General features: G+C 32.3%; 3 protein-coding genes across 15 annotated transcripts in view; all 3 read right to left on the reverse strand.

Annotated features, from left to right (window-relative positions):
* LOC143199816 (uncharacterized) lies at window positions 1–17,616 on the reverse strand. 12 transcript variants are annotated; one of them, XM_076409928.1, is made up of 11 exons: window positions 17,440–17,580; window positions 14,582–14,680; window positions 8,969–9,045; window positions 5,186–5,326; window positions 5,036–5,119; window positions 4,891–4,974; window positions 2,726–2,809; window positions 527–610; window positions 379–465; window positions 238–321; window positions 1–178 (listed from the first exon to the last, which is right to left on the reverse strand). In XM_076409928.1, exons 4-11 carry the CDS (start codon window positions 5,281–5,283, stop codon window positions 142–144), a joined length of 642 nt encoding a protein of 213 aa, XP_076266043.1. In that variant the 5' UTR covers window positions 5,284–5,326; window positions 8,969–9,045; window positions 14,582–14,680; window positions 17,440–17,580; the 3' UTR covers window positions 1–141. The 12 variants fall into 12 exon arrangements, with proteins under 12 accessions (XP_076266043.1, XP_076266045.1, XP_076266051.1 ...); XM_076409930.1 differs by lacking the exon at window positions 8,969–9,045; XM_076409936.1 differs by lacking the exon at window positions 8,969–9,045 and having other exon boundaries at window positions 5,036–5,138.
* On the reverse strand, window positions 14,928–25,755 carry LOC143199820 (histone-lysine N-methyltransferase SETMAR-like). The gene is made up of 2 exons (XM_076409946.1): window positions 25,432–25,755; window positions 14,928–15,424 (listed from the first exon to the last, which is right to left on the reverse strand). Exons 1-2 carry the CDS (start codon window positions 25,626–25,628, stop codon window positions 15,016–15,018), a joined length of 606 nt encoding a protein of 201 aa, XP_076266061.1. The 5' UTR covers window positions 25,629–25,755; the 3' UTR covers window positions 14,928–15,015.
* The window catches only part of LOC143199818 (uncharacterized), a 9,943-nt gene continuing 2,946 nt past the window's right edge, over window positions 19,164–26,160 (reverse strand). Inside the window, exons 2-9 of one of the 2 annotated variants that reach the window (XM_076409941.1) lie at window positions 23,847–23,976; window positions 23,697–23,780; window positions 23,553–23,636; window positions 21,931–22,014; window positions 19,674–19,757; window positions 19,527–19,613; window positions 19,384–19,467; window positions 19,164–19,327 (exon numbers count right to left, since the gene is read on the reverse strand). In XM_076409941.1, the coding sequence (XP_076266056.1) occupies window positions 19,297–19,327; window positions 19,384–19,467; window positions 19,527–19,613; window positions 19,674–19,757; window positions 21,931–22,014; window positions 23,553–23,636; window positions 23,697–23,780; window positions 23,847–23,944 (636 nt within the window). In that variant the 5' untranslated portion in view covers window positions 23,945–23,976 and the 3' untranslated portion in view covers window positions 19,164–19,296. Of the gene's footprint in view, window positions 19,328–19,383; window positions 19,468–19,526; window positions 19,614–19,673; window positions 19,758–21,930; window positions 22,015–23,552; window positions 23,637–23,696; window positions 23,781–23,846; window positions 23,988–26,160 lie in introns of both variants that reach the window. The other variant, XM_076409940.1, reaches the window with a different exon arrangement.

Here is a 26,160-nt window from a genome sequence, read left to right on the forward strand (position 1 = left end):
TCATATTACTTCGTATTTATTTCTTAGTTGAAATATATAAAATTATATATTTTTCATGTATTTTATATACAACTATATTTTGGTAATTGATCCAGTTCCTCAGGTGTTTTGTATTCGAGTAAAATGTTTTCCTATTCCCGTTCAGGATCCGTCTCCGTCTCCGTCTTTTCCATGAGATCTGTAACAATAATAGAGAAGAAATATAATATATATTTATTTCACAATTTGATCGCTCACCGGTCATGCATAGTTAGTCCAGTGAGTTTATTGAATCTCTTGCCACATATATTACATGCGTATGGCATCTCATTCGCGTGAGCTCTGCAATTAGAATGTGTAATTAAAATATACTGCACATGAATGAACAATTTCGATTACCTCCGATGATGATTAAGCAGTCCAGCGGTTCGTTTGAAACTCTTTCCACAAAGTTTACATGTGTATGGCTGCTCGCCAGTATGAATTCTGAAAATTAAATAAGTAATTATAATATTTTTATTCGTACATTAACGTTTTCGTCACTGACCGTTTGTGATTAGTCAAACTACTGTAACGGCTAAACTTCTTTCCACACATATCGCATTCGTATGGCAATTCACCGGTATGTATACTGAAAATTAAAATGTATTTATTAAAAGTTTTCTGAATATGGATGAGATTTTTTATATGGATCACGTCAAGTACCCAATTAGTTGAAATGTATACTTGTTAATTTATACTTTGGAGGAAATCTGCAATAAATATTTTTTATTTATGACTTTTTATCTAAATGTTAATATTTTAAGTTTTTAATCTTAAAAGTTTAATGAAATACTAGATGCAATGTCTAGTAACATTAGTTCGCACAATAACATACACTTTAAACAAATATATTGCCGTCAAATTTAAACGCAAATCTTTTAGTTATAATTAGAGTTGCGAACTATCGAATGAAATTTACTGACTACTCTTTACTATCGATTGATTCAGTTTCTATTTTTGGTCCGGGTGATTTAACTTATTTTTACTATGACTGTACTATGTAACAGGTAAATTGAAAAGTAGCCGACCTACCATAATAAAACACATTTTTTGGCAATTTTTTTTATTCAACATAATTCCCTTCAAGGGTACACTGATTATAGCGACCCTCCAACTTTTCCATACAATTTTTGTAGTACGATTTGTCCTTTGCTTCAAAATAAGCCTCAGTTTCGTCGATCACTTCTTCATTCGAGGATAAATTCTTCCCAGTGAGCATTCTTTTGAAATCTGAGAACAGGAAATAGTCTCTGGGGGGCAGATCTGGAGAATACGGTGGATGAGGAATCAATTCGAAGCACAATTCATGTATTTTTGACACAGCGCATTGTGCAAAGTCTTGGTGAAGCAGCACTTTCTTTTTCTTCAAATGCGGCCTTTTTCGGCGATTTCGTCCTTTAAACAGTCTAATAACGCTATATATAATAATCGCTTCCTTTTTTTCCCTTCCTTTTTCAAGGTAATCAATGAAAATTATTCCATCCGCATCCCAAAATACTAACGCCATAACCTTGCCATCCGACTGTTGCGTTTTCCCACACTTTGGAGTTGGCTCATCCTGTGCAGTCTATTCGGATGTCTGTCGATTGGACTTCGGAGTGAAATGATAGAGCCATGTTTCACCCATTGTCACATATCGACGCAAAAACTCTGGTTTAGTACGCTTGATCACCTTCAAACAGTGCTCCCAATCATCAACTCGTCGTTGTTTTTGGTCAAAAGTGAGCTCGCGATGCACCCACTTTGCACAGAGCTTTCTCATACCCAAATATTCGTGAATGATATGATGTAGACATTCAGTCGATATCTTTAGAGTGTCTGCTATATCATTCAATTTCAATTTACGGTCATTCAAAATCATTATGTGGATTTTTTAAATGTTTTCATCGGTAACAACCTCTTTTGGACATCCACTGCGTTCACCGTCTTCAGTGCTCATTTCACCACGTCTAAACTTAGCATACTTAGGATAGCAATCCTTGATGGTTGATTTTCCTGGGGCAGTGTCCGGAAACTCGGCATCAAGTCAAATTTTGGCTTCAACTGTATTTTTTCCCTTCAAAAGGCAATATTTTATTAACACGCGAAATTAATGATTAATGATCCGACAACTGTAAAATTTATACAAGCATCTTTTGAGGGTTAGGGCTTTCTAAAAAACTTATGGATTTAATTCTAGTAGCGCCATCTATGTGTCAAGCCGATAACTTTTCAATTGCCCTGTTATATGGCAATGATTTTAAAAATACAAATATTCTATTTATAATTTTAAGATATATATATATATATATATATATATATATATATATATATATATATATATATATATATATATATATATATATATTAAATTTGTAGCCACTAACAAAGCAGAACTTTCCAATAAAAGCGTTGCTATATATAGACAAATAATTTAGTTCTTCGTAAATTAAGGACTCGGACACTGGAAGACAATGTTAAACGTTAAAAAAGACAGTCTAAAATTGTAGATTAATTTCTAAATAAAAATAATTATTGCTGTTAAATATTTGTTTAGTTTATAATAAATATATCTATATGTATTAATAATTTCTTTTAATAAAATATTAATTATTTAAATTACTTAAATCAAGTTCGTTAATTCAAACGTTTCGATAATGTGAACTACGGCTGGTTTCAATCCGTTCACATTAACGAGTGTCTGTTGATAGCTGATATAACTAACCGTTCGTGTAAAATCAAGGGACTCCGTTGATTGAATCTCATTCCGCAGATTTCACATGCGTGTGGCTTCTCTCCTGTGTGGGACCTGTCATTAAAATAGATAATATAAAAATAAAAATTCTACCAACAACACATCATCGTTCAATCGTTTTATAAAAACGAAAGTAAATTATTTTTATATAAATAATTGAAGTTGGTAAAAACATAAATAATGCCAGGTGAGGGAGATAGAATATTGGCTATTCTTGACAGGTGGCTTTAAAATCGTATATCTCTAGTAATACTAGCCTTACTATAATATGTTAAAAAGATAACGGGCCATAAAATATTTGACGTATAATCTATTAAAAATAACAGTGAACTCACATCATCAAGATGTTTAATGTATCGCCTGCTTCAACTTATAAATTCGTTTTAAAACCAGACAATGTTTCCCTTCTTATTTTATTTCAGTTAAAAAGAGACGCAATGCGATCTGATAAGTTCGAAGATGTAATCGAGTGAGCCTATAAAAGTTAAACAGCAATTTTTGGTTTAAAATGCCGAAGCCATTAAATCATCGCACTCAGACATAGATTGCTGAGTTTGTTGAGACACAGTCTCTGATCAGTTACTTCGAACAGAAGCGATATCATGGAAGTATAATGTTGGATTCACCGAAAAGAAACCGTCCTCATACGAAATAGGCGACGAATCAAGATCAGCTAGTTGTTAGTTCTATCAGAGATATATGGAATGCATAAAATGAAAAACAGTCGGTAGTCTTTCCAAGATAAAAACATAATTTAATATAATTATTTTAGAGGAAACTATTAGCCTGGAAAGTATCCGTATAAAGCTCAGATATACTATGCAGATCTTTGTGGGATGTAGAATATGCGTTCATATACTGTTGGGTATAATTAGATGAGACATGGATGGGACGGTGAGCTCGTGGCAAGATGATAATAAAAATAGTATTTAGACAAGAAAACTTGATGGAAAATGGTAAATGTTGATTAGTATTGCTTAGGTTTTATTAGTCATAATTATTTTATTAATTCATTGCAGATATATTGTTCGTCATGTTGGAAATAGAAATGGTCAATAATAAGTTCGGTTAGTATGAGAGCAATCAGACACTTTGAATAATAAATTGACAAGTGATGGAATCGTGAACAAATATTAGGTAGATTCTAAACTAACAGCTTAGATATTCATCTGAACGAAACTTTCTGAATATGGGTTTATGGCTCAATACTGACAATTTACAAGACAGGATGGTGAGAGTGGAAACCACTGAAAATGAGTACATAATTATGATAACTATAGGGAAATTTATTGTAGATCGTGAAAAATGTGTATTCACAGATGTGTGTGTGATTGTTCAGAATATGAGCATTTGCTTAAAATGTGTAAGGAGAGATACAACACTAACTGTTTTGTAGATATGGCCAGTGCATTAGGTAGAACGCAGTAATTAAATCTAGTTTTATCGAGAAAGACATATAGAGGTGTAACAGAACAAACATTAGGGAGAAATACAGTGATATAAAATGACTTTACAAGGTAACACTATACCGAAGGAAACAAGAACTAAGTATAAAGATAAATATGCTCTCCAATGAAAGTAAAATATATTACTTGGATATATAATTGTTTATTGGTAGATGGTAGATAAGCCTCCACTATATAAAAAACTCACGAGTGGTGTGGACAAAAGTTTATTATTATTATAATTATATAATCAATTGTAGTTTTAAGTTCTTTGATAATATATGTATTAGCTGTACTATAATGTTAAAATAACTTATATTTGATAATAGTATTTTTGTTTAATTATTTTATTTAGGTTAGAATTCTGTTGAATGTCAAAGCCAACATGAACGAAAACTCAGAGTCGATGCGGCAACATTGCGACGTTTTGATAATCATTCAGATGACGTAGTTCACTGTTTTACTAAACGAACTGAAGATAAGTATCTAGTTTTAAGTCACTATAGAGACAAATTCTAAATTAAATTACTTTTTTCTCAGGCCACTGTTGAGATGTAAATATCACAAAATCGTTATATTTTTATAGGGAGTCTCGAAATGAATTTCAGAGGTCTTACCGACTTCTAATATATGCCTGTCAGCTGGTATCCTGAAAAAAATAATCTAGAATCCCTATTTTCTATTACTAACCGTTCATGTGTGATCAAGGAACGCCGGTAGCCGAATCTGATTCCACATATTTCACATGCGAATGGTAACTCGCCTGTATGAAATCTATAATTAAGATATGCAATTAAAGGAATATTACTCATAGATCACGGTCTCCATAACTAACCGCTCATGATTAACTAGGTTATATCGTCGGCTAAAGCCTCTTCCGCAAGTCTCACACACATACGGTCTCTCTCCCGTGTGGATACTGCAATTAAAACGTTTAACTGAAAAACAAACACTCTACTTATAGCTCGCAGTCTTCATTGCTTACTACTTGTGAGACTCCAAATGCAGTGCACGACTGAACTTCTTTCCACATATATCACATTCATGTCGCCTAGCAGTCATCTTAGTAGGCTCAGGACTCATCACGAAGTACGTTGTTTGTAAGCTAAGAAGGACTGCAATTCAACTGTAAATAATTACAGAGATATAAATAATTAAGTTATCCAATAAAAGTTAGAAAAAAAAACATGCAAAACATTATTCTTTATTAAATACTAGTTTATTATTTGTTTATACTAGTTTAGTTTGTAAAATTTGTTTGAATAGTATCCGAGAAACTCATTAATTAAATAAGTAAGTAATCAATTTTGATGGGATACTATACTGACACGGCGTATACTAACGAAACTAACAGAGGGTACAGGGGAAAAGAGGCGCGACGTCACGTAGGAACTTGTTTCCTTATAGTATTGGCTATTTCTGAAGAATCGTTTCCGAATCGAAGTTTCCGCCAGATTTTGCGACGTTGCCATTTACAAGCTATCAAGAGGTAAAATCCAACAAACTACAACAGCCACTATACATAGATAGACAGTAATGGATAAATCATCGATTTGTGGATATTGTCAAAAAAGCTATTATAACACATTCGATATGAACAGAACAGGACATTCCATCCAGATGGGTAACCGTTCTATTTTTATTATTATTTTACAACATGAATTCAACACCAAATTCGTTATATTTTAGGTCCTACGAAGTAAAAGTACACGTAAATATGACTCGATGTTCTTTATATGAATATATCTCATTAAAATCACAGTTCGATGATAACAGCATTAAAATTGAACAAGAGACATTGAAGTTTGACCAGGGTGAAGATTTTAATGTTGGGGCCTCCTATCTTGGTAAAAATATTACTACTTCCACATTCGAGCGTAATCAATCAGGAATTCATAAGATTGTATAAAAGGTTGAGAGAAATTAAAATATAATTGCTGCCTAACTAGCGGCTAAATTTTCAATGGTGCTATATTGGATAAAATCCGAACTAAGCAGTAGAAATTTGAAAAAACTCTTACTTATATAGAGTAGATATATAGATTTATTGACTAATAAAAATGTATATAATTCAGCAAGCAAACCAGTTGAACTTCAGGTACTAAAGTTAAACGTGACGCTACAAGTGGTGCGGCATGGGTAAATGAGGTCAAAAATACAGACAACAGTAAAAGGATTCCACAGAAAGTGGAATGATGATTTGATTGATATTTACATTGTATATTTCGTTGTAATATTTGACTTCAAATTTGCCTGAATTTTGTTCAACTGTATGTATTAATCATGCAAAACATTATTCTTTATTAAATCCTAGTTTAATATTTGTTTATACTAGTTTAGTTTGTAAAATTTGTTTGAATAGTATCTAAGAAACTCATTAATTAAATAAGGTACAATTTTGATGGCATACTATACTGACACGGCGTATACTAACGAAACTAACAAAGGGTACAGGGGAAAAGAAGCGCGACTGACACGTAGGAACTTTTTCTTATAGTATTGGCTATTTCTGAAGAATCGTTTCCGAATCGTAGTTTTCGCCAGATTTTGCGACGTTGCCATTTACAAGCTATCGGAGGTAAAATCCAACAAACTACAACAGCCATTTTACAAAGATAGGCAGTGGCAGTGATGGATAAATCATCGATTTGTGGATATTGTCAAAAAAGCTATTATAACACATTCGATATGAACAGAACAGGATATTCCATCCAGATGGGTAACCGTTCTATTTTTATTATTATTTTAGAACATGAATTCAACACCAAATTCGTTATATTTTAAGTCCTACGAAGTAAAAGTACAGGTAAATATGACGCGATATTCTTTATGTGAATATATCTCATTAAAATCACAGTTCGATGATAACAGCATTAAAATTGAACAAGAGACATTGAAGTTTGACCAGGTTGAAGATTTTAAGGTTGGGGCCTCCTATCTTGATAAAAATATTACTACTTCCACATTTGAGCGTAATCAATCAGGAATTCATATGAGTGTATAAAAGGTTAAGAGAAATTAAAATCAGATAAAAACATAATTGCTGCCTAACTAGCGGCTAAAATTTAAATGGTGCTATATTGGATAAAATCCGAACTAAACAGTAGAAATTTGAAAAAACTCATACTTATTAGAGTAGATATATAGATTTATTGACTCATAAAAATGTATATAATTCAGCAAGCAAACCAATTGAACTTCAGGTACTAAAGTTAAACGTGACGCTACAAGTGGTGAAGCATGGGTAAATGAGGTCAAAAATACAGACAACAGTAAAAGGATTCCACAGAAAGTGGAATGACGATGATTTGATTGATATTTACATTGTATATTTCGTTGTAATATTTGACTTCACATTTGTCTGAATTTTGTTCAACTGTATGTATTAATCATGCAAAACAATTCTTTATTAAATACTAGTTTATTATTTGTTTATACTAGTTTAGTTTGTAAAATTTGTTTGAATAGTATCCGAGAAACTCATTAATTAAATAAGGTACAATTTTGATGGGATACTATACTGACACGGCGTATACTAACGAAACTAACAAAGGGTACAGGGGAAAAGAGGCGCGACTGACACGTAGGAACTTTTTCTTATAGTATTGGCTATTTCTGAAGAATCGTTTCCGAATCGTAGTTTCCGCCAGATTTTGCGACGTTGCCATTTACAAGCTATCGGAGGTAAAATCCAACAAACTACAACAGCCATTTTACAAAGATAGGCAGTGGCAGTGATGGATAAATCATCGATTTGTGGATATTGTCGAAAAAGCTATTATAACACATTCGATATGAACAGAACAGGATATTCCATCCAGATGGGTAACCGTTCTATTTTTATTATTATTTTAGAACATGAATTCAACACCAAATTCGTTATATTTTAGGTCCTACGAAGTAAAAGTACAGGTAAATATGACTCGATGTTCTTTATGTGAATATATCTCATTAAAATCACAGTTCAATGATAACAGCATTAAAATTGAACAAGAGATATTGAAGTTTGACTAGGTTGAAGATTTTAAGGTTGGGGCCTCCTATCTTGGTAAAAATATTACTACTTCCACATTTGAGCGTAATCAATCAGGAATTCATAAGATTGTATAAAAGGTTGAGAGAAATTAAAATATAATTGCTGCCTAACTAGCGGCTAAATTTTCAATGGTGCTATATTGGATAAAATCCGAACTAAGCAGTAGAAATTTGAAAATACTCATACTTACATAGAGTATGATATATAGATTTATTGACTCATAAAAATGTATATAATTCAGCAAGCAAACCAATTGAACTTCAGGTACTAAAGTTAAATGTGACGCTACAAGTGGTGAGGCATGGGTAAATGAGGTCAAAAATACAAACAACAGTAAAAGGATTCCACAGAAAGTGCAATGATGATGATTTGATTGATATTTACATTGTATATTTCGTTGTAATATTTGACTTCACATTTGTCTGAATTTTGTTCAACTGTATGTATTAATCATTATACGATTCTGATAGATACTAGTGTTTGGTCTTCCAATGTGTTGGATTCCAAAACCCTTTTTCCACAGTATCAAATCTAGCAGATCATCTAACCAATCTAATAGTTTTTCAACTGATACCATAGCATTCCTTCTTAATGTATTTGTTTCAAAGATTCTATTGCCATATTTGTATTGCTTCGAAATATGTTTTAAAATATCTGTAAAATCAGAAAGATATAAGTATAATAACGAATAGACAGAAAAGGTATACAAACATGACCATATTTCATTCTTACCTTTACTATAATCTTCAAATAACTTCTATTTCCATATTATTTAACATAAAAATGTATCCTTTGTTCCATAACACAATCTACAAAATTAGTGATATAAAATGATAATATTTTACTAATACTTCATACCTTATACACTTATTTTCGCATTATCTGCCCCTAATTTTGCCTATAAAATATAATTATAAATAAAAAATATATAATTATAAAATATAATTATTTTGTTGAGGTAATATAATATTACCTCAACAAAATGTAAATACAAAACTAACCTAAAAGTTACAAATGTGGTAAGGTATATTAGAACATGTGAATTAACATGCGACATTAGGAAGTGCGCATGTGCAATTTTAGCCAATCGAAACTTTTTTACTGTCGTCTAGATTTCACAGCCATACTTCCTTTTCTATACACGCCTTGTTGTTTACGACAGTTGTGGTTAGAAGTGAATATTAGGTTAATTTTATAACTACATTCTGATGAGGTAATATAATTATTTCATAGGCAAAATTAACGGCAGATAATACGAATAAGAAAATAAGTGTATAAGGTATGAAATATTCATACATAGCGAAACGATTTTTGAAATTTTGTGTTTGTATTTCTGGTAAAATCTTAGTAATCCCAACTTTTAAAATAAATTTTAAAATAAAATAACTAATTTTAAAATAAATGTATTTTTAATAATCTGTCTAGAGTATATTATTCTTAATCAACATTTTTCTGATGCTTTATTACAGTCATCTAGCCTATTGTAACAATTTTTAGGGGTACGGTTGTGATACAAGTAACTATGTTTTTTGCCATGGATCTATTTCAGAAAATTTGTGAGGAAGACTGTAAGACATCTGAAAGATATCGCAAGTTATTCTGATGATTATGAAACAGTGCAACCAAAAGTGGTGTATATTTACGAAGCGCTTCGGAATAGCATGGTATGAACCGCATGTCGTTACTACGACACATAAGAAACAAGGAAAAGGATACGAAGAGGGAAATACTGAAAGTATCAACATGGGATACGTCGCCCATAACATAGTTTTTACTAGGGATGACATGAGATGACATGAGGATGCTGACATATACTTCGGACTTTCCCCAAAAGAGGTGAGAATATTAGAGTTTCAGCTTACCATCAAATATAATTGAAAGCGGCCGGATAACTGGGTTTAAAATTAGATGGCCGGCGAAGAGTGCTTTGTTTATATATGGTCAGGCATCCTGAACTATCTATGCATACACAAGGAGTAGCGGAAGAAGAAAATGAGAACAATGATCTTGATAATGGAACATATATAACAATTTGAAATCAGTGGATCAAGATTCTCAAAGCGAAATACTTAAGAACACCGAAGTCATGCTTGAGATTCCAACAAAAAATAATCCAAAAGAAAAATATAAGATGAGAACACACAGCAATATTTTCAAACAACCAAATGTAGAAAGTTAATACGTTTTACCAAAAGCCCAATTATATTATACTATATTATCTCATTGTTTTTCTCACTTTTAGTCCATCAATAATTCTAGTCACTTCTCCAGCTCCAGCTATGATGGACGTACAATGCGTACAAGAGAAAAAGCTAAAGGCCACAAGCTAGATACACTGCCACCAAGAGCCAGCAGAAACCACTTTCGGTGGTGTGTATGTATGTTTTAAGTTAACCATAGATCATAACATCAGTAACTTTAGCCCCTTTGAGATTTTGGAATATAAAATAGTCATAATTTATATTTACAGTTTAAACTATTATCTTTGATTTGCCATTTAGTAATTATGGAGAATATGCGACCATTGAAAGAAATAATAAAATAGAGTAGAATAGAATATATGGGTAAATAAATAACTAAGTAGAGAATAATTAATAGAGAATAATAAGTATAAAATAATAAATAGAGAATTATAAATGGAAAATAATAAATAGAATATATGAAATTAATTAGAACATAATTAATGGAGATTTAATAAATAATAAATGATAATTAAAAAGATAAAACTAGAACACTCTGTGAACAAACTCACCACTTAATGAACCTCAGTTTGGGCGGCACAAAACACAAATAAATAAACTGAGTACGAAGAACGTGGAGACTTTGACCGCCGCGTCTTTAGAAATGGACTTTTATGAAGTTTTAACATCCCTAGAACGTGATCACATCTGGCAAATACAACCCCGAAGAAAAATCGACAATGTTGCCATTTGGGGTAATTATGTCTGTTAATAAGTATTCGCAACGGTCACAAATTATACTATTAAAAAGAAGCGGCAATCCCGCCTAGTCCCTACACTATCGTTAAAACCTTTTTTTAAATAAATAATAAAACTTGAAAAACCCAAAAATTAAAAAGTCTAAAGTATAGAACTACAAGATGGAATCCCAAGTATCATAAACATTGGGAACAATTTATGATTTCCTTGAATGATACATGTCTATGGCTGTGTTTTAAAGTTATTTTGTACATACGTCATCAAGATGTTTAATGTAGCCTACCGCAATTTGTAAAACTGATTTAGAATCGGAAAATATTTTCCTTTTCATTATATTCTAGTTCAAAAAGAGACACAATGCTGTCTGATAAGTACAAACGTGTAAACGAACCAGCCTGCCCAAGTTGTCCGTTTGTCAAACGTATGCAAAATCCTTCAGATATAATATATAAGAGATTATAATTCGGCAAACGTTATTTCAATGCTTTGCTTGTTTTGATAAATTTCAACTAGCTGCTTTTTATAACTCAGATTGAAAATTCCGAAGTCAGGCATTTTTACTGCTAAACATCAATTTACTACGATTTTTATTAAAAATATTTTTTAGCATTGTAGGAATGTTCGTCTAGTTGGTCGGAATGTGTGGCTGACGATGCAATTGTTTGTCCGAACACTCATTACTGTTTTGTGGAAGGAATTCGCATGGGAACTGAAACCACTGGTTGAATAAAAACTTGTTTGTTGCGATATTAAATGATGTGGTCGACGGGAGAATTGACAGGACATTAGGTTAAGGTAAAGGAAGTGTGGAGACGTCAGGACTCTTCTTCTTATCGCGAACTGGCCACAGAATAAGACTGACCAAAAACGATCAAGGGCACGCAGAAAAATAAACAGCTGATGCAGATGCACGAAGACCTCCATAAGTGGTGACCCCGACGCAAAAAATTGAAAACAAAAATGGAGGATAGTACAATGACATCCGAAACCAGCCACATTAACCGCAAAATTTTTGTGGGTTAATATGAACAAAGACATCAATAAATGGACAAAAGCATGTATTCATTGCCAAAAAGCCAAGGTAATAAAACACAATAAAACACCTTACAAGCAAATAGATGTGCCAGATAACAGATTCGAACATGTACATATGGAGATGACACCTTTACCACCATCCAACAATTACAGATATATCCTCACAATTATAGATCGATTCTCTAGATGGCCCGAAGCAATACCTATTAAAGATATCGAAGCCGAAACAGTAGCATACAAATTCATAGAGCACTGGGTTGCAAGATTTGGTGTGCCATCAAAAATAAAAACAGATCGAGGTAGACAATTTGAATCACACCTATTCAGACACTTCACGAACGCTCTAGGAATTGATCATTTACGAACTACAGCTACACCCACAAAGCAATCGAATAGTTGAACGATTCTTAGTTGACGAAGTATGCTTTTGTAGAGGTTATGATAACAGTACTTTTCTTATTATCGGTAATAATTTTTTTTTGAATATTTCTGATAATTTTAAAATTATGGCGAATATATGTAAATATATATCAATATAATGAACACGTGTGGATATGATATGATTGAATGCTATCAATTTCTAAGACAGGGTGATGAGAGTGGAGACAAGTAAAGGTGAGTATATAGTTAATATATGATAACTGTAGGAAATATTGTAGAGTGTAAAAGATTTATGTACACGGATATGGGTGTATTTGCTCAGAATATATATAAGCATTTGGTTATGTCAGGAGAGAAAAAATAATAATTGTTTTGCAGATATGGCAAATTCATTAAGAAGAATGCAGAATTAAATATAGTTTTATCAAGAAAGATGTATACAGGTATTAACAGAACAAACGAATGAGAAATACAGTGATATCAAGTTGTCTTTACAAGGAAACACTGTACCAAAGACACAAGGTCTAAGCGTAAAAGGTAAATATGCTCTTGTTAATTAGGTGGATTAAGCCACCAGGAGATACAACTACAAACGCACCTAAAACTTTAATTCATATGTAAATATCATCAAACCTATTAACTATTACAACTTTATAACTTAGTTACCTATTAATTGTAGTTATAAGTGCTTCTATAATATATGCGTTGGATTTGCTATAATATTAAAATAAATTATATTTTACAGTATTATTATTACAATATCACTACATAGTATAAAACAAAGTCGCCTTTTCTGTCCCTATATCCCTATGTGCGCTTAAATCTTTAAAACTACGCAACGGATTTTGATGCGGTTTTTTTCAATAGATAGAGTGATTCAAGAGGAAGGTTTATATGTATAATACATGCATAATATACTAAGGCAACATTGCTAATTTTAGAGGTTTCTAACGTGATGTCGTAAATTAACCTATTTTTTTAGGCTTATTTAGCAATTAGCAAAAACGCTGCCTAACCCTACGAGTTAGATCAAATTAATGTACTACAGTATTGTACACCATAAAAAGGTCTACAAAAAAGTCCGCGATGGTATATGTTTATCTTTTAGGGATAACCCACATTAACCATTTTTATTGTTTACTTTTTACGTGAGAAAATGGCTTATTTACGAAGCTATTTTAAGCAATACGGCATTAATCCTTATCGAATTAAGTACCTTAAATACAGTGTGCAATTAATATAGATCAATATGGTTCCTTACAGCATATAAATTAAACAAATATTTTCGGAGATATTACAAATTTAAAATTTGCGTTTAAAAATGTGTAATGTAATAAAAATTGTATGAATTTAGATATTCCAAAGATAGCAGGAAATCTTCATAGTAAGTATAGGGGAAGAGGAATTGTTTTACTCCAAATTTAATGCGTGCAGGCCAAGGGCAGTAATGAATGAACCAAAAATACTGGATCGATTTTAATCATGTTTTCATTGAGTGACATAGGCATATATATTTTATGCCCGTGCAAAGTCGGAGCGGGCCGCTATGTTTTTATATACAACGTTCATATTTTTTCTGTAGTGTATTTAATTTAGTATCAGCATTGCACTCGTGCGAAGCCGGGGCGGGTCGCTAGTTACAATATATATATATAAAAGAGTCTTTTTATTTAGATTAGAATTTTATTGTGTCAAAGCCAAACTGAACTAAAAGTCAGAGTTGTTGTGGCAACATTGCCACGTTTTGATGTAACAAATTTAAATAACGTATGTACAAAATAACTTTGGACAAACTATAGCAACTAAGCAGTTGTCTATTATTGCAATATTTCTACGGCTTGCCATATGATATGGTTAGTGCTTAAAAAGGAAACAATGGCTTTTGCACTACATGACTACCGGTCTTCCGTCATGGTAGTTCAGAAATAACATTATACACAAATATCTGATTATTTTCGATAATAAAAAAATGTGATAACTTTGTACGTACCTTTGAAATTTGAGGTTTTGTCTCGATTACCCCAGATTCCGCCATCTTGATTGATTGACTTGATTGACACTTGACTTGGTTCCAACTCGGAAGTTCACTCTTTCGAATAAAAAGATAATTTTGTAAATCGGTCCACAATGGACGGAAAAATCGGATAACATATATTTAAAAAATATATTCAGTCGAACATAGAACCTCCTCCTTTTTTGAAGTTGGTTAAAATTATAACCATGTTCCTTAAAAAGTTTGCTTTTGTAGAGGTTATGATAACAGTACTTTTCTTATTATCGTTAATAAAAAAATACTAAATATTTCTGATAATTTAAAAAATATCGCGAAGGAAAAAAAGGCCGTAATACAGAAGACTCAAAAAGGTTCATATGTCGTATAGAAAGTGTAAATATGATGCTCATGCATGTTGTTACATATTTTTGCTACGAGGGTGGTTCAAATATAAAGGAGAAAAACGCTGTTGATGGCGCGCATGTATGTTTTGAAGGTCGTGGCTTGAATATGTAATAGCTGGGTCCCTTATGAGTAGTGTGGCCTAGTTTTCGTAGAGCGCATTTTCGATACCATTTTTGTAGTACGATTTGCATCAAAATTTCGTCGATCACCTCTTCATTCAACGAAAATTTCTTCCCAGCGAACATTCTTTTGAGATTTGAGAACAGGAAATAGTTGCTGGGGGGCAGATCTGGAGAATACGCTGGACGAGGAAGCAATTCGAAACCCAATTCTTGGATTTTTAACAGGGTGCATTGTTTTGATGAAGCATCGCTTTCTTTTTCTTCAAATGCAGCCGTTTTTCGACGATTTCGCCCTTCAAACGGTCCAATAACGCTATGTAATAGTCGCTGTTGATGGTCCTTCCTTTTTCAAGGTAGTCAATGAAAATTATTCCATGCGCATCCTAAAATACAGACGCCATAAGCTTGCCAGCCGACTGTTGCGTTTTCCCACGCTTCTAGGCGGGTTCATCGTATGCAGTTCACTCGAACATCGAACTCATCCATTATCATATATCGACGCAAAAACTCGCGTTTATTACGTTTGATCATCTTCAAACACTGCTCCGAATCATCAACTCGCCGTTGTCTTTGGTTAAAAGTGAGCTCCCGCAGCACCCACTTTGCACAAAGCCTTCTCATAGCCAAATATTCGTGAATGATATGATGTACACGTACAGTTCATATCTTTAGAGTGTCTGCTATTTCATTCAATTTCAATTTACGGTCATTCAAAATCATTTTGTGGATTTTTTAAATGTTTCGCCAACAAACTCTTTTGAACGTCCACTTAATCCACCGTCTCCGGTGCTTATTTCACCACGTCTAAACTTGGCACACCAATCCTTGATGGTTGATTTTCCTGGGGCAGTGTCCGGAAACTCGCCACCAAGCCAGCTTTTTGCTACAACTGTATTTTTTCCTTCAAAAAGCTATATTTTATCAAAACGCGAAATTCCTTTTTATCCATTTTTTTCACAATAACAAAAGTTGCTTCATTAACAAAAAAATATTGATTTAGTTCTAGTAGCGCCATCTATATGTTTGGTCGGGGACTTTTCAATTGACCTTTTAAAATAGAAAAATAACCCCCAGCAGTAGTATGGGCAACTAATCTTTAGACGCTATTTTTCTCGGAAGGACATTTACAAAAGGCTAGATTAGAATTACATTAAAACTTAAATTAAACTTAAAATAACATTATTAGATAAAAGTATTGATTTATAATAATAATATACCATACTCACATTATTAAAGATAAATTTATTTTAAAATTAAAAGTTGGATTACTAAGATTTTGTCAGAATTAAAAAGACAAAATTTCACAATTTGCCATTTTCTGTCAAATATAAGTAAGATTGAAAACAGTGTAGGGCCTAAACAATACAAAAATAATAATATAATTTTAATATTGATAAAATAATATTGTAAATACCATAATTTAGGTACCTATTAAGCTAAATGGTGTATATAGTAGAATATAAAATACGTGTAGTAGATAGGTTGAATAAGTTTCTTGTTTATTTTTATTTAGTTCTTACAACGATTATTATATACATATTTTATTTTAAAATGTTTTTTTTTTATTAAAAATCCAAGGTTGATAATTTTTTACTTTTTAGTGAGTTCCTTATTTATTTTTTGAAGTCGGTTAAATTTTTTTTGTTACAAATATTTTATTTTACTATTTTCTAATTCGATACTATGGTAGAAGTCGATACAAATTTATATACAAATATATCTATTTGGATTTATCAATAAATAAAAACTTACACTATGAATTTTCTAAATATTCATCAGACGTTCAAAAGCAAACCCTTTCAGCCCATTTTGTGTGTAACTATCGATAACAAATTTTTTCAATATCGAATCAACCATATCGAAAGTCTTATCACAATCAAAATTTATCTTCACCTGCATAATCGAAAATAATTTCATATCCATAACAATCTTAGTAATCGATCACTCCACTATAAAACTAATCTACAAGAAATCTCATATTGGAAATATAAAACTACAAATCATTGAAATCGGTAGGGGTAATATTATACATTTTTTTTATAAACTAGCTTTTAATAGACGTGTATTAATGTTTATTAATTCCATATTCAATACACTGTCAAGCATTTATCATACGTTTTCGAAGAAGTGGCAACGTTGCCATCGATTTAATATATGCAATTTGAACCAAACAGATGATTTGGTAAACAAATCGTTAGTAGTTAAACATTCTAAGTAGTCTAATGCTTTTAGGTGGCCAATTTTTAATTGCTTTTATGAAATTTTATTAATTAATATATGTTAGAGACATATGTTAATTAAAAAACTATAAACATATAAGATACTCACCTTACAAAAATGTCCGCTTAAATTAAAATAACATTGGAATACTATGATACTATATACAAGTTTCCACAACGTAATCCACTTTCACACCACCTATTTCATATATAGGTATTTTATTTCAAAATAAAAAAACGACTTAACCACAACACTCTTAACAGGCACACTCACATCGACAGTAGTGGATATTAAAACAATTTAACCTCATTCCAGAGCTAAAGAGAAGTACCTAATAACACCAGATAACCACACTAAACACGCTGGTAGATGCGGCGTTGCTAGTTAAAAAAAGTAAATATTGTAGATATTAATAACTTTAACCAAACTTTTATTCTATTTTACATTATATACATATTTTATGATAGCCTAAATACTTGGGGTTTATTAGTTTTCCTGTTATAAAAACAGTAAACATCAAACACCGCTCATATAATAAATTGTAGTATTGGGAACTATCGACTAAAATTGACTATCGACTGTTCAGTAATTGACTACTTTTTACTATCGACTGATTTTCTCGCTATTTTTGGTTTGACTGATTTTACTACTTTTTATCAGTGACTGTTTCAGTCGTACTTTTAGTTACAATTTTTGGTTCTACTTATTTCATTCGATTGATTTTTAATGTTCTGGCTCTATCGTCCTAGCCGCGACCTTGACAAAAATGTACCCAATTTATGCTTACATGAAATATATGTAGTTTTATGATTTTTTGGTAGTTTGTTTGTAAATAACAATATATTATATGTTAATATTATAGCATTTTGGTACGATGTTTGTCAAAATTGTTAATGTAAAAGGGTAAGAAGATTAAAATTGGGAATGATAAATAATAAAATATTTTGACTGTTTTTATGGCAATAATATGTAATATTTCTATCGATTTTTGTTAAAAAATAAATAAAGGATTTATATCATTTCATTAAGATCATTTTTAATTATATCACGGATTGTTTTTTTATATGATTAGGTATCTTTTTAATTTTTATATAGTATTTATGGTTATTGTACATATTTAGTTTTTAGGTTTTATTTAAGTTCTATTGTGTTACATTAATACTTCGCATTTTCAGCAAAAGATATCGCTGATAAAAATGCATTTGAACACCTAATAGATTAATTTACTTCATTGTTCTAATTCTGTGCCACTTGGATGTTTTCAATTTTAAGCCCTGCATTAGATGTATAGAGTTGTACTCTCCTACAGTAATACATATAATGAATAAAATGTCATGCCTTGTTACTGTGGTTAGGCAGACAATAGACAGTATACATTTTTACGTACACGGTTATATTTCTTCAATATTTACAATTGTAGCTTGTGAATAGTTTTCGCTGAATGTTTTCACAGATCATTACGGCTGCAGTTTCATATGTTTCTGGGTGAGTGTTTTGGTAATATAGCTTGTTTATGGGGAGGCAAAGTATGATTCATAAAATTAATTCACTTTTATTGTTGGGACACACATAGAAGAGATGCTTCATATGCCAGAATTCTCCAGAGCCAGAGTTTAATTATAAAGTTTGCTGTTTCTCACCAGATTTTTGTTAGTTGTTCAAGTAAAGCAATGATTAGCCAATAAATACATGTAATAATAATAATATAGATTGTTAATGAATAAATAACTTCAAACTCAGTATCACTTGTTTTTAATTATGGACAAGAGAAAGGTACACAACCATAATTCAAGATAAAAAAATTCGAGAAATGGGTTATCAGTCAAATAAAATTTCATCATATTACTTCGAATTTATTTCCTGGCTGGAATATATAAAATTATATGTTTTTTATATATTTTATATAAAAATTTGTTTTGGTAAGTGGTCCAGTTCCTCAAGTGTCACAAATTGTTTGTCTTACTCTCATTCAAGACGCGGCTCTTCTGCATGAGACCTGCAACAATAATAAAGAAGAAATATAAATATTTATTTCACATTTTGATCGCTCACCTGTCATGCATAGTTAGTCCAGTGAGTTTATTGAATCTTTTGCCACATATATTACATGCGTATGGCATCTCATTCGCGTGAGCTCTGCAATTAGAATGTGTAATTAAAAAAAATATTGCACATGGAACCACAATTTCTATTACTTCCGAAGGTGAGTAAGCAGCGCGTAGGTGCGTTTGAAACTCTTCCCACAAACTTTACATCTGTATGGCTGCTCTCCAGTATGGATTCTGAAAATTAAATAAGTAATTATAATATTTTATTCGTACATTAACGTTTTCGTCACTGACCGTTTGTGATTAGCCAAACTATTGCAACGGCTAAACTTCTTTCCACACATATTGCATTCGTATGGCAATTCTCCGGTATGTATACTGAAAGATGTATATATTAAGAGAGCTTACTGGATACGAATGTATTTTTTATACAGATGAGGGATATATGAATGAATGAAGTACCCAATTAATCGAAATTTATACTAGTTAAATTTTACTTTGATGGAAATCTGCAACAAACATTTGTATTTTTGATTTTTTTTCAAAGAGCTCACTGCGGTTTCGAAGAGTTCCCTGGTACGGTGATTCGGTCAACCTAAAGTGAAGTGAATACGTGCGGCAAAACAAAGAACGTTCCAAGTTTTACCCTTATGATAACTGGACAGTGAAAACAAGAATTATTATAAAATACCATAGATATATCATGCAAAATAGATTAAATATCACTTATGCAAGAAAACAAAGAGTTAATTGTAACTAATGGCAGTTAAACCAAAAACTGTTTTGCATTTGTATAAAGTCACAACAACCCGTCTGGGCACATGTAAACAATGAGTAGAATAAAAAGAGGAAGAAATCGGAAATGACACCTTCCCCGCTAGTAAGATGACGCTAAGAAAAAATTATAGAGAACATTAAAATAAGAAGCAATAATGGTATAGAATAGAACATAGTAAGCAACATTGGTAATTTGAATCCATTCAGGACAAAGATAAAGGGAGTTCCTACTAACTAACTAGTTATAGTTAAAAACGACTTCCGGTCTTCCGTCACATTAATTCGGCTATAACTGTAACAGGTTAATTGAAAGACTTTGAAGAACGTTTGTTATGGATAAAAAGGAATAAAAAAATGGATAAAAAGGAATTTCGCGTCTTGATAAAATATTGCTTTTTGAAGGGAAAATACAGTTGAAGCAGAAACTTGGCTTGATGTCGAATTTTCGGACACTGCCCAAGGAAAATCAACCATCAAGGATTGGTATGCTAAGTTTAGATGTGGTGAAATGAGCGCCGAAGACGGTGAACGCAGTGGACGGTCAAAAGAGGTTGTTACCAACGAAAACATGTAAAAAATCCGCAAAATAATTTTGATTGACTGTAAATTGAAATTGCAGACACTCTATCAACTGAACGTGTACATCATATCATTACATCATATCATTCACGAATATTTGGGTATGAGAAAGCTCTGTGCAAGGTGGGTGCCGTGCGAGCTCACTTTTGACCAAAAACAACGACGAGTTGATGATTCCGAGCAGTGTTGGAAGATGATCAAGAGTAATAAACCCGAGTTTTAGATCGATATGTGACAATGGATGAAACATGGCTCCATCATTTCACTCCGAAGTCCAATCGACAGTTGTCCGAGTGGACTGCACACGATCCAAAGCGTGAGAAAACGCAACAGTCGGCTGGCAAGGTTATGGCGTCTGTATTTTGGGATGTGCGTGGAATAATTTTCATTGACTACCTCGAAAAAGGAAGGACCATCAACAGCGACTATTACATACAGTTATTGAGCTGTTTGAAGGACGAAATCGCCGAAAAACGGCCGCATTTGAAGAAAAAGAAAGTGCTGCTTCACCAAGACTTTGCACAATGCACTGTGTCAAAAATCCATGAATTGGGCTTAATTACTTCCTCATCCACCGTATTCTCCAGATCTGGCCCCCAGCCACTATTTCCTGTTCTCAGATTTGAAAAGAATGCTCACTGGGAAGAAATTCTCGTCGAATGAAGAGGTGATCGACGAAACTGAGGCTTATTTTGAAGCAAAGGACAAATCGTACTACAAAAATTGTCTGCAGAAGTTGGAGGGTCTCTATAATCAGTGTATTAGCCTTGAAGGGAATTATGTTGAATAAAAAAAACTAATTTTGGCAAAAAATGTGTTTTACTATGTACTATGTACTACGATAGGCCGGGGACTTTTCAATTGATCTGTTATATGTATTTAACTTGTAGGCACTAACAAAACAGAACTTTCCAATAAAAGTGTTGTTATTTATACACAGATAATTTAGATTTTTGTAAATTAAGGACTCAGGCACTGGAAGACAATGCTCACGCCAATTAAGGCAGACTACAATATTAACTACTAATTTATTGTATTTATGTATTTGTATTTAAAAACGTTTCTTTTAACAAAAGGTTTATATTTAAATTACTTAATTCACTTTCGTTATTACAAATATTTCGATAATGTGAACTACACTTGGTTTCAATTAGTTCACATTAACGAGTGCCTGGTGATAGCTGATATAACTAACCGTTCGTGTGAGATCAAGGAACTCCGTTGGCTGAACCTCATTCCGCAGGTTTCACATGCGTGTGGCTTCTCTCCTGTGTGGGACCTGTCAATAAAATAGATAATATAAAAAAACATTCTATCAACAACACATCATCGTTAAATCGTTTTATAAAAACGAAAGTAAGTTATTTTTATGTAAATAATTGAAGTTTGTAAAACCATAAATAAGGTGACGCGAGGGAAAAAGCAATACGGCATTTCTTCATACGTAACTTTAAAATCATCTATCTCTAGTAATACTAGCCATACTATAATATGTTGAAAAGATAACGGGCCATAAAATATTTTACGTACAGTCTATTTTAAATAACAGTGAACTCACATCATCAAGATGTTTAATTTATTGCCTGCCCCAACTTGTACATCAGCCATTTTAGCATCAGACAATATGTTTCTTCTCATCAGTTCCTTTCATAACATCCCTTCATACACTGTTGCGTAATATAGGATTTAAATGGTGTTAAGGTAACTCATAAAGAGGTCTAATGGCATTTCCAAATATTGCTCTTAAAATAATATAATTTTAAAAACATATTTTTAAATTAAGGAAGACTTATTATTTCAATTTGTGTATTTAGATGAGACCTCAATGGAACGTTTAGATTTTTTTTCTTTTCTTTTTTCTTTATTAATAAGTCATTGCAGATATATTGTTCTTCATGCTGGAAACAGGAATGGTCAATAACACTTTATGTCTGTGTATGTTTCGGTCAGAATATGGGAGTGGAAACAAACAAAAATGAGTACACATAATTACTATAACAGATCTGTGTGCACATTTTCAGAACATACATGAGCATTTGCTTAAAATAGGTAAGAAGAGAAATAACACTAACTGTTTTGTAGATATGGCAAGTGCATTATGGAGAATGCAGTGATTATATATAGTTTTATAAAAAAATATGTATACAGGTGGTAACAGAACAAACTAAAGAAAAATATAGTTATATCAAAATGACTTTACAAGGAAATAGTGTACCGGAAGAAACAAGAACTAAACATAAAGGTAAATATGCAGTTGTTAATTAAGTGGATATGCCTCCAGGGGGCAGCACTACGTAGAAAAAAAAACGCGCCTGGAACTCTAACTCACAGGTGGTGTGGAAAAAAGTTCATTTTAAGTATAATAACACACAACCCTAACCTATAACCTACTATAACTGTATAATTAATTGTAGTTTTAAGTCCTTCAATAATACATTAGATGTGTTATACTTTTAAAATTAATTATATTTGATAACAGTAACAGTATTTTTGTTTCATTATTCTATTTAGATTAGAATTCTGCTGTGTTTCAAATTTAATATGAACTAAAACTCTAAGTTGATGCGTTAACACTGCAACATTTTGATGTCATCAATTCAGATGACCTGAATTCACTGTTTTATTGAACGGACTATAGTTTTAAGTCACTGTAGAAACCAAATGTAAATTAATGTTAAGGTGAAAACATTCTGAAAACGCTATATTTTTATACGAAGTCTCGAAATGCATTTTAAGGGTCTTACCGACTTCTAATATAAACCGAACAGTTGGTATCCTGAAAAAAGCAAGCCAGAATGCGTGTTTTCTATCACTAACCGTTCGTGTGTAGCCAAGGAGCCCCGGTAGTTGAATCTAATTCCACATATATCACATGCGTACGGTAACTCTCCTGTGTGAAGTCTAAAATAAAAATATGCAATTAAAAATTGATACTCATAGATCACAGCTTCTATAACTAACCGCTCATGACTAACCAGGGTTTCCCGTCGGTTAAAGTCTTTTCCGCAAGTCTCACATACAAACGGTCTCTCTCCCGTATGGATACTGCAATTAAAATGTTTAACTGAAAAAGAAACATTCTACTTATAGCTCACAGTCTTCATTGCTTACCGCGTGTGAAACTTTAGATGAGTTGCATGATTGAACTTCTTTCCACATGTATCACATTCATGTCGCCTCACAGCCATCTTAGAAGGTTCAGTACTCATGATTAAGTGCGTTGTTTGTAAGCTAAGAAGGACTGCAATTCAACTGTAAATAATTACAGAAATATAAACAACTAAGTTACCCAATAAAAGTTAGATTAAGCATGCAAAACATTATTCTTTATTAAGTAATTGTTTATTATTCGTTTATAGTATCTTAGTTTGGGAAATTTGTTTCAATAGTATTTGAGAAACTCATCAATTAAACACCCTGTAGTACGATTTTTAACTGTCAGAGGTGTTGACACGTAGGCACGAGTTTCCTTGTAATATTGGCTATTTATAGAGAATCATTAGCGGCATTTGGTAAATCTCGGGTAGTTTCCGCCAGATTTTGCGACGTTGCCATTTGACAAGCTATCGAGAGGTAGAATTCAATAAACTACAACAGTCATTTTGGATTTGACTCTGATGCTTTTGTGAGGTTAAGAATTTTGTTGTTTATAGTTTTTTTTCTTGTACTCTTTGATATTTTTATTATAAATGATAGACAGTAAACAATCGATTTGTGACAAAAATGTTGACAAAAAAAGCTACTATCGAGATGCGTATCCATTCAATTTTTATTTTTATGATTCAACAACATATTCACTATATTTTAGGCATAGTTGACCATGCGAAGTAAAAATACAGATAGATATACTCGATGTCCTTTCTGTGAATATATCTCATCAAAATCACAGCTCGTTGATCATATAGTCACTTTACAGCATTAAAATTACCAGAAAAAATTAAAAAACCAGAAACATGAAAGTTTGACAAGCTTCAAGATTTTTAAGGTTAGGGGTTCTTGATAAAAATATTACTACTTCTAAATTTGATCTAAATTTGATACTCGATCAGGAATTCATAAGAGTGTATCAAAAGTTATGAGGTCAGAGTTATTAACATCAGATAAAAATATGGTTACAGTCAAACCAACTGCTAAAATGTCAATGGATAATATATTAAATAAAACAATTTAGCAAGCAATCGAACATAATTCCACTGGTATGAAACATAAAAGGGTTGAAGCAATGGGTAAATGAGGTCAAAATACAGCGTTATATTAGCCACTAGATAATTTGTAGATACCTATAAATTGTTAGCTATATTCTAGCCATGCATATATACATGTATCATCTACAATCAGGCTTAATGCATATTGATTTGAACTCCATTAAGTGCTTTTATTGAATGAGTGCAGAGAGGGATCCATGCACTTTTTGTAGAGATTCAAACTAATGGGTATCGGGTAATCAAGGTATTTTTAGTGCTAATATGATATATTATTGAGTAATATTAAAGATAACTGGATGCTTGTGTTTTGATATATCGATATAACAGGTCAATTGAAAAGTCCCCGGCCTACCACAAAAAACACATTTTTTTTTGGAAAAATTAGTTTTTTTTATTCAACATAATTCCCTTCGGGTGATACGATTTTCACATTTTCTTTCTTCAAATGCGGCCGTGTTTTGGCGATGTCGTCCTTCAAACGGTCCAATAACGCTATGTAATAGTCGCTGTTGATGATCCTTCCTTTTTCAAGGTAGTCAATGAAAATTATTCCATGCGCATCCCAAAATACAGACGCCATAACCTTGCCAGCTGACTGTAGCGTTTTCCCACGTTTTGGAGCGGGTTCATCGTGTGCAGTCCACTCGGATGACTGGCGATTGGACTTCGGAGTGAAATGATGAACCATGTTTCATGCATTATCACATATCGACGCAGAAACTCGGGTTTATTACGCTTCATCATCTTTAGACACTGCTCCGAATCATTAACTCGTCGTTGTTTTTGATCAAAAGTGAGCAGCACCCACTTTGCACAGAGCTATCTCATACCCAAATATTCGTGAATTATATGATGTACACGTTCAGTAGATATCTTTAGAATGTCTGCTATTTCATTCAATTTCAATTAACGGTTATTCAAAATCATTTGTGGATTTTTTTAACGTCTTCGTCGGTAACAACCTCTTTTAGGCGTCCACTGCATTCACCGTCTTCGGTGCTCATTTGACCACGTCTAAACACAGCATATCAATCCTTGATGGTTGATTTTCCTGGGGCCCTGTCCGAAAACTCGACATGAAACCAAGTTTTTGGTTCAACTGTATTTTTTCCCTTCAAAAAGCAATATTTTATCAATACGCGAAATTCCTTTTTATCCATTTTTTTTCACAATAACAAAAGTTGCTTCACTCAAAATGCTATAATTAGCAAACTAATGAT

The sequence above is a fragment of the Rhynchophorus ferrugineus genome, unplaced genomic scaffold (assembly GCF_030347505.1).
Source record: "Rhynchophorus ferrugineus isolate W39M unplaced genomic scaffold, kcgeb_rfMv2 rfM7, whole genome shotgun sequence".
Classification (NCBI taxonomy): Eukaryota; Metazoa; Arthropoda; class Insecta; order Coleoptera; family Curculionidae; genus Rhynchophorus; species Rhynchophorus ferrugineus.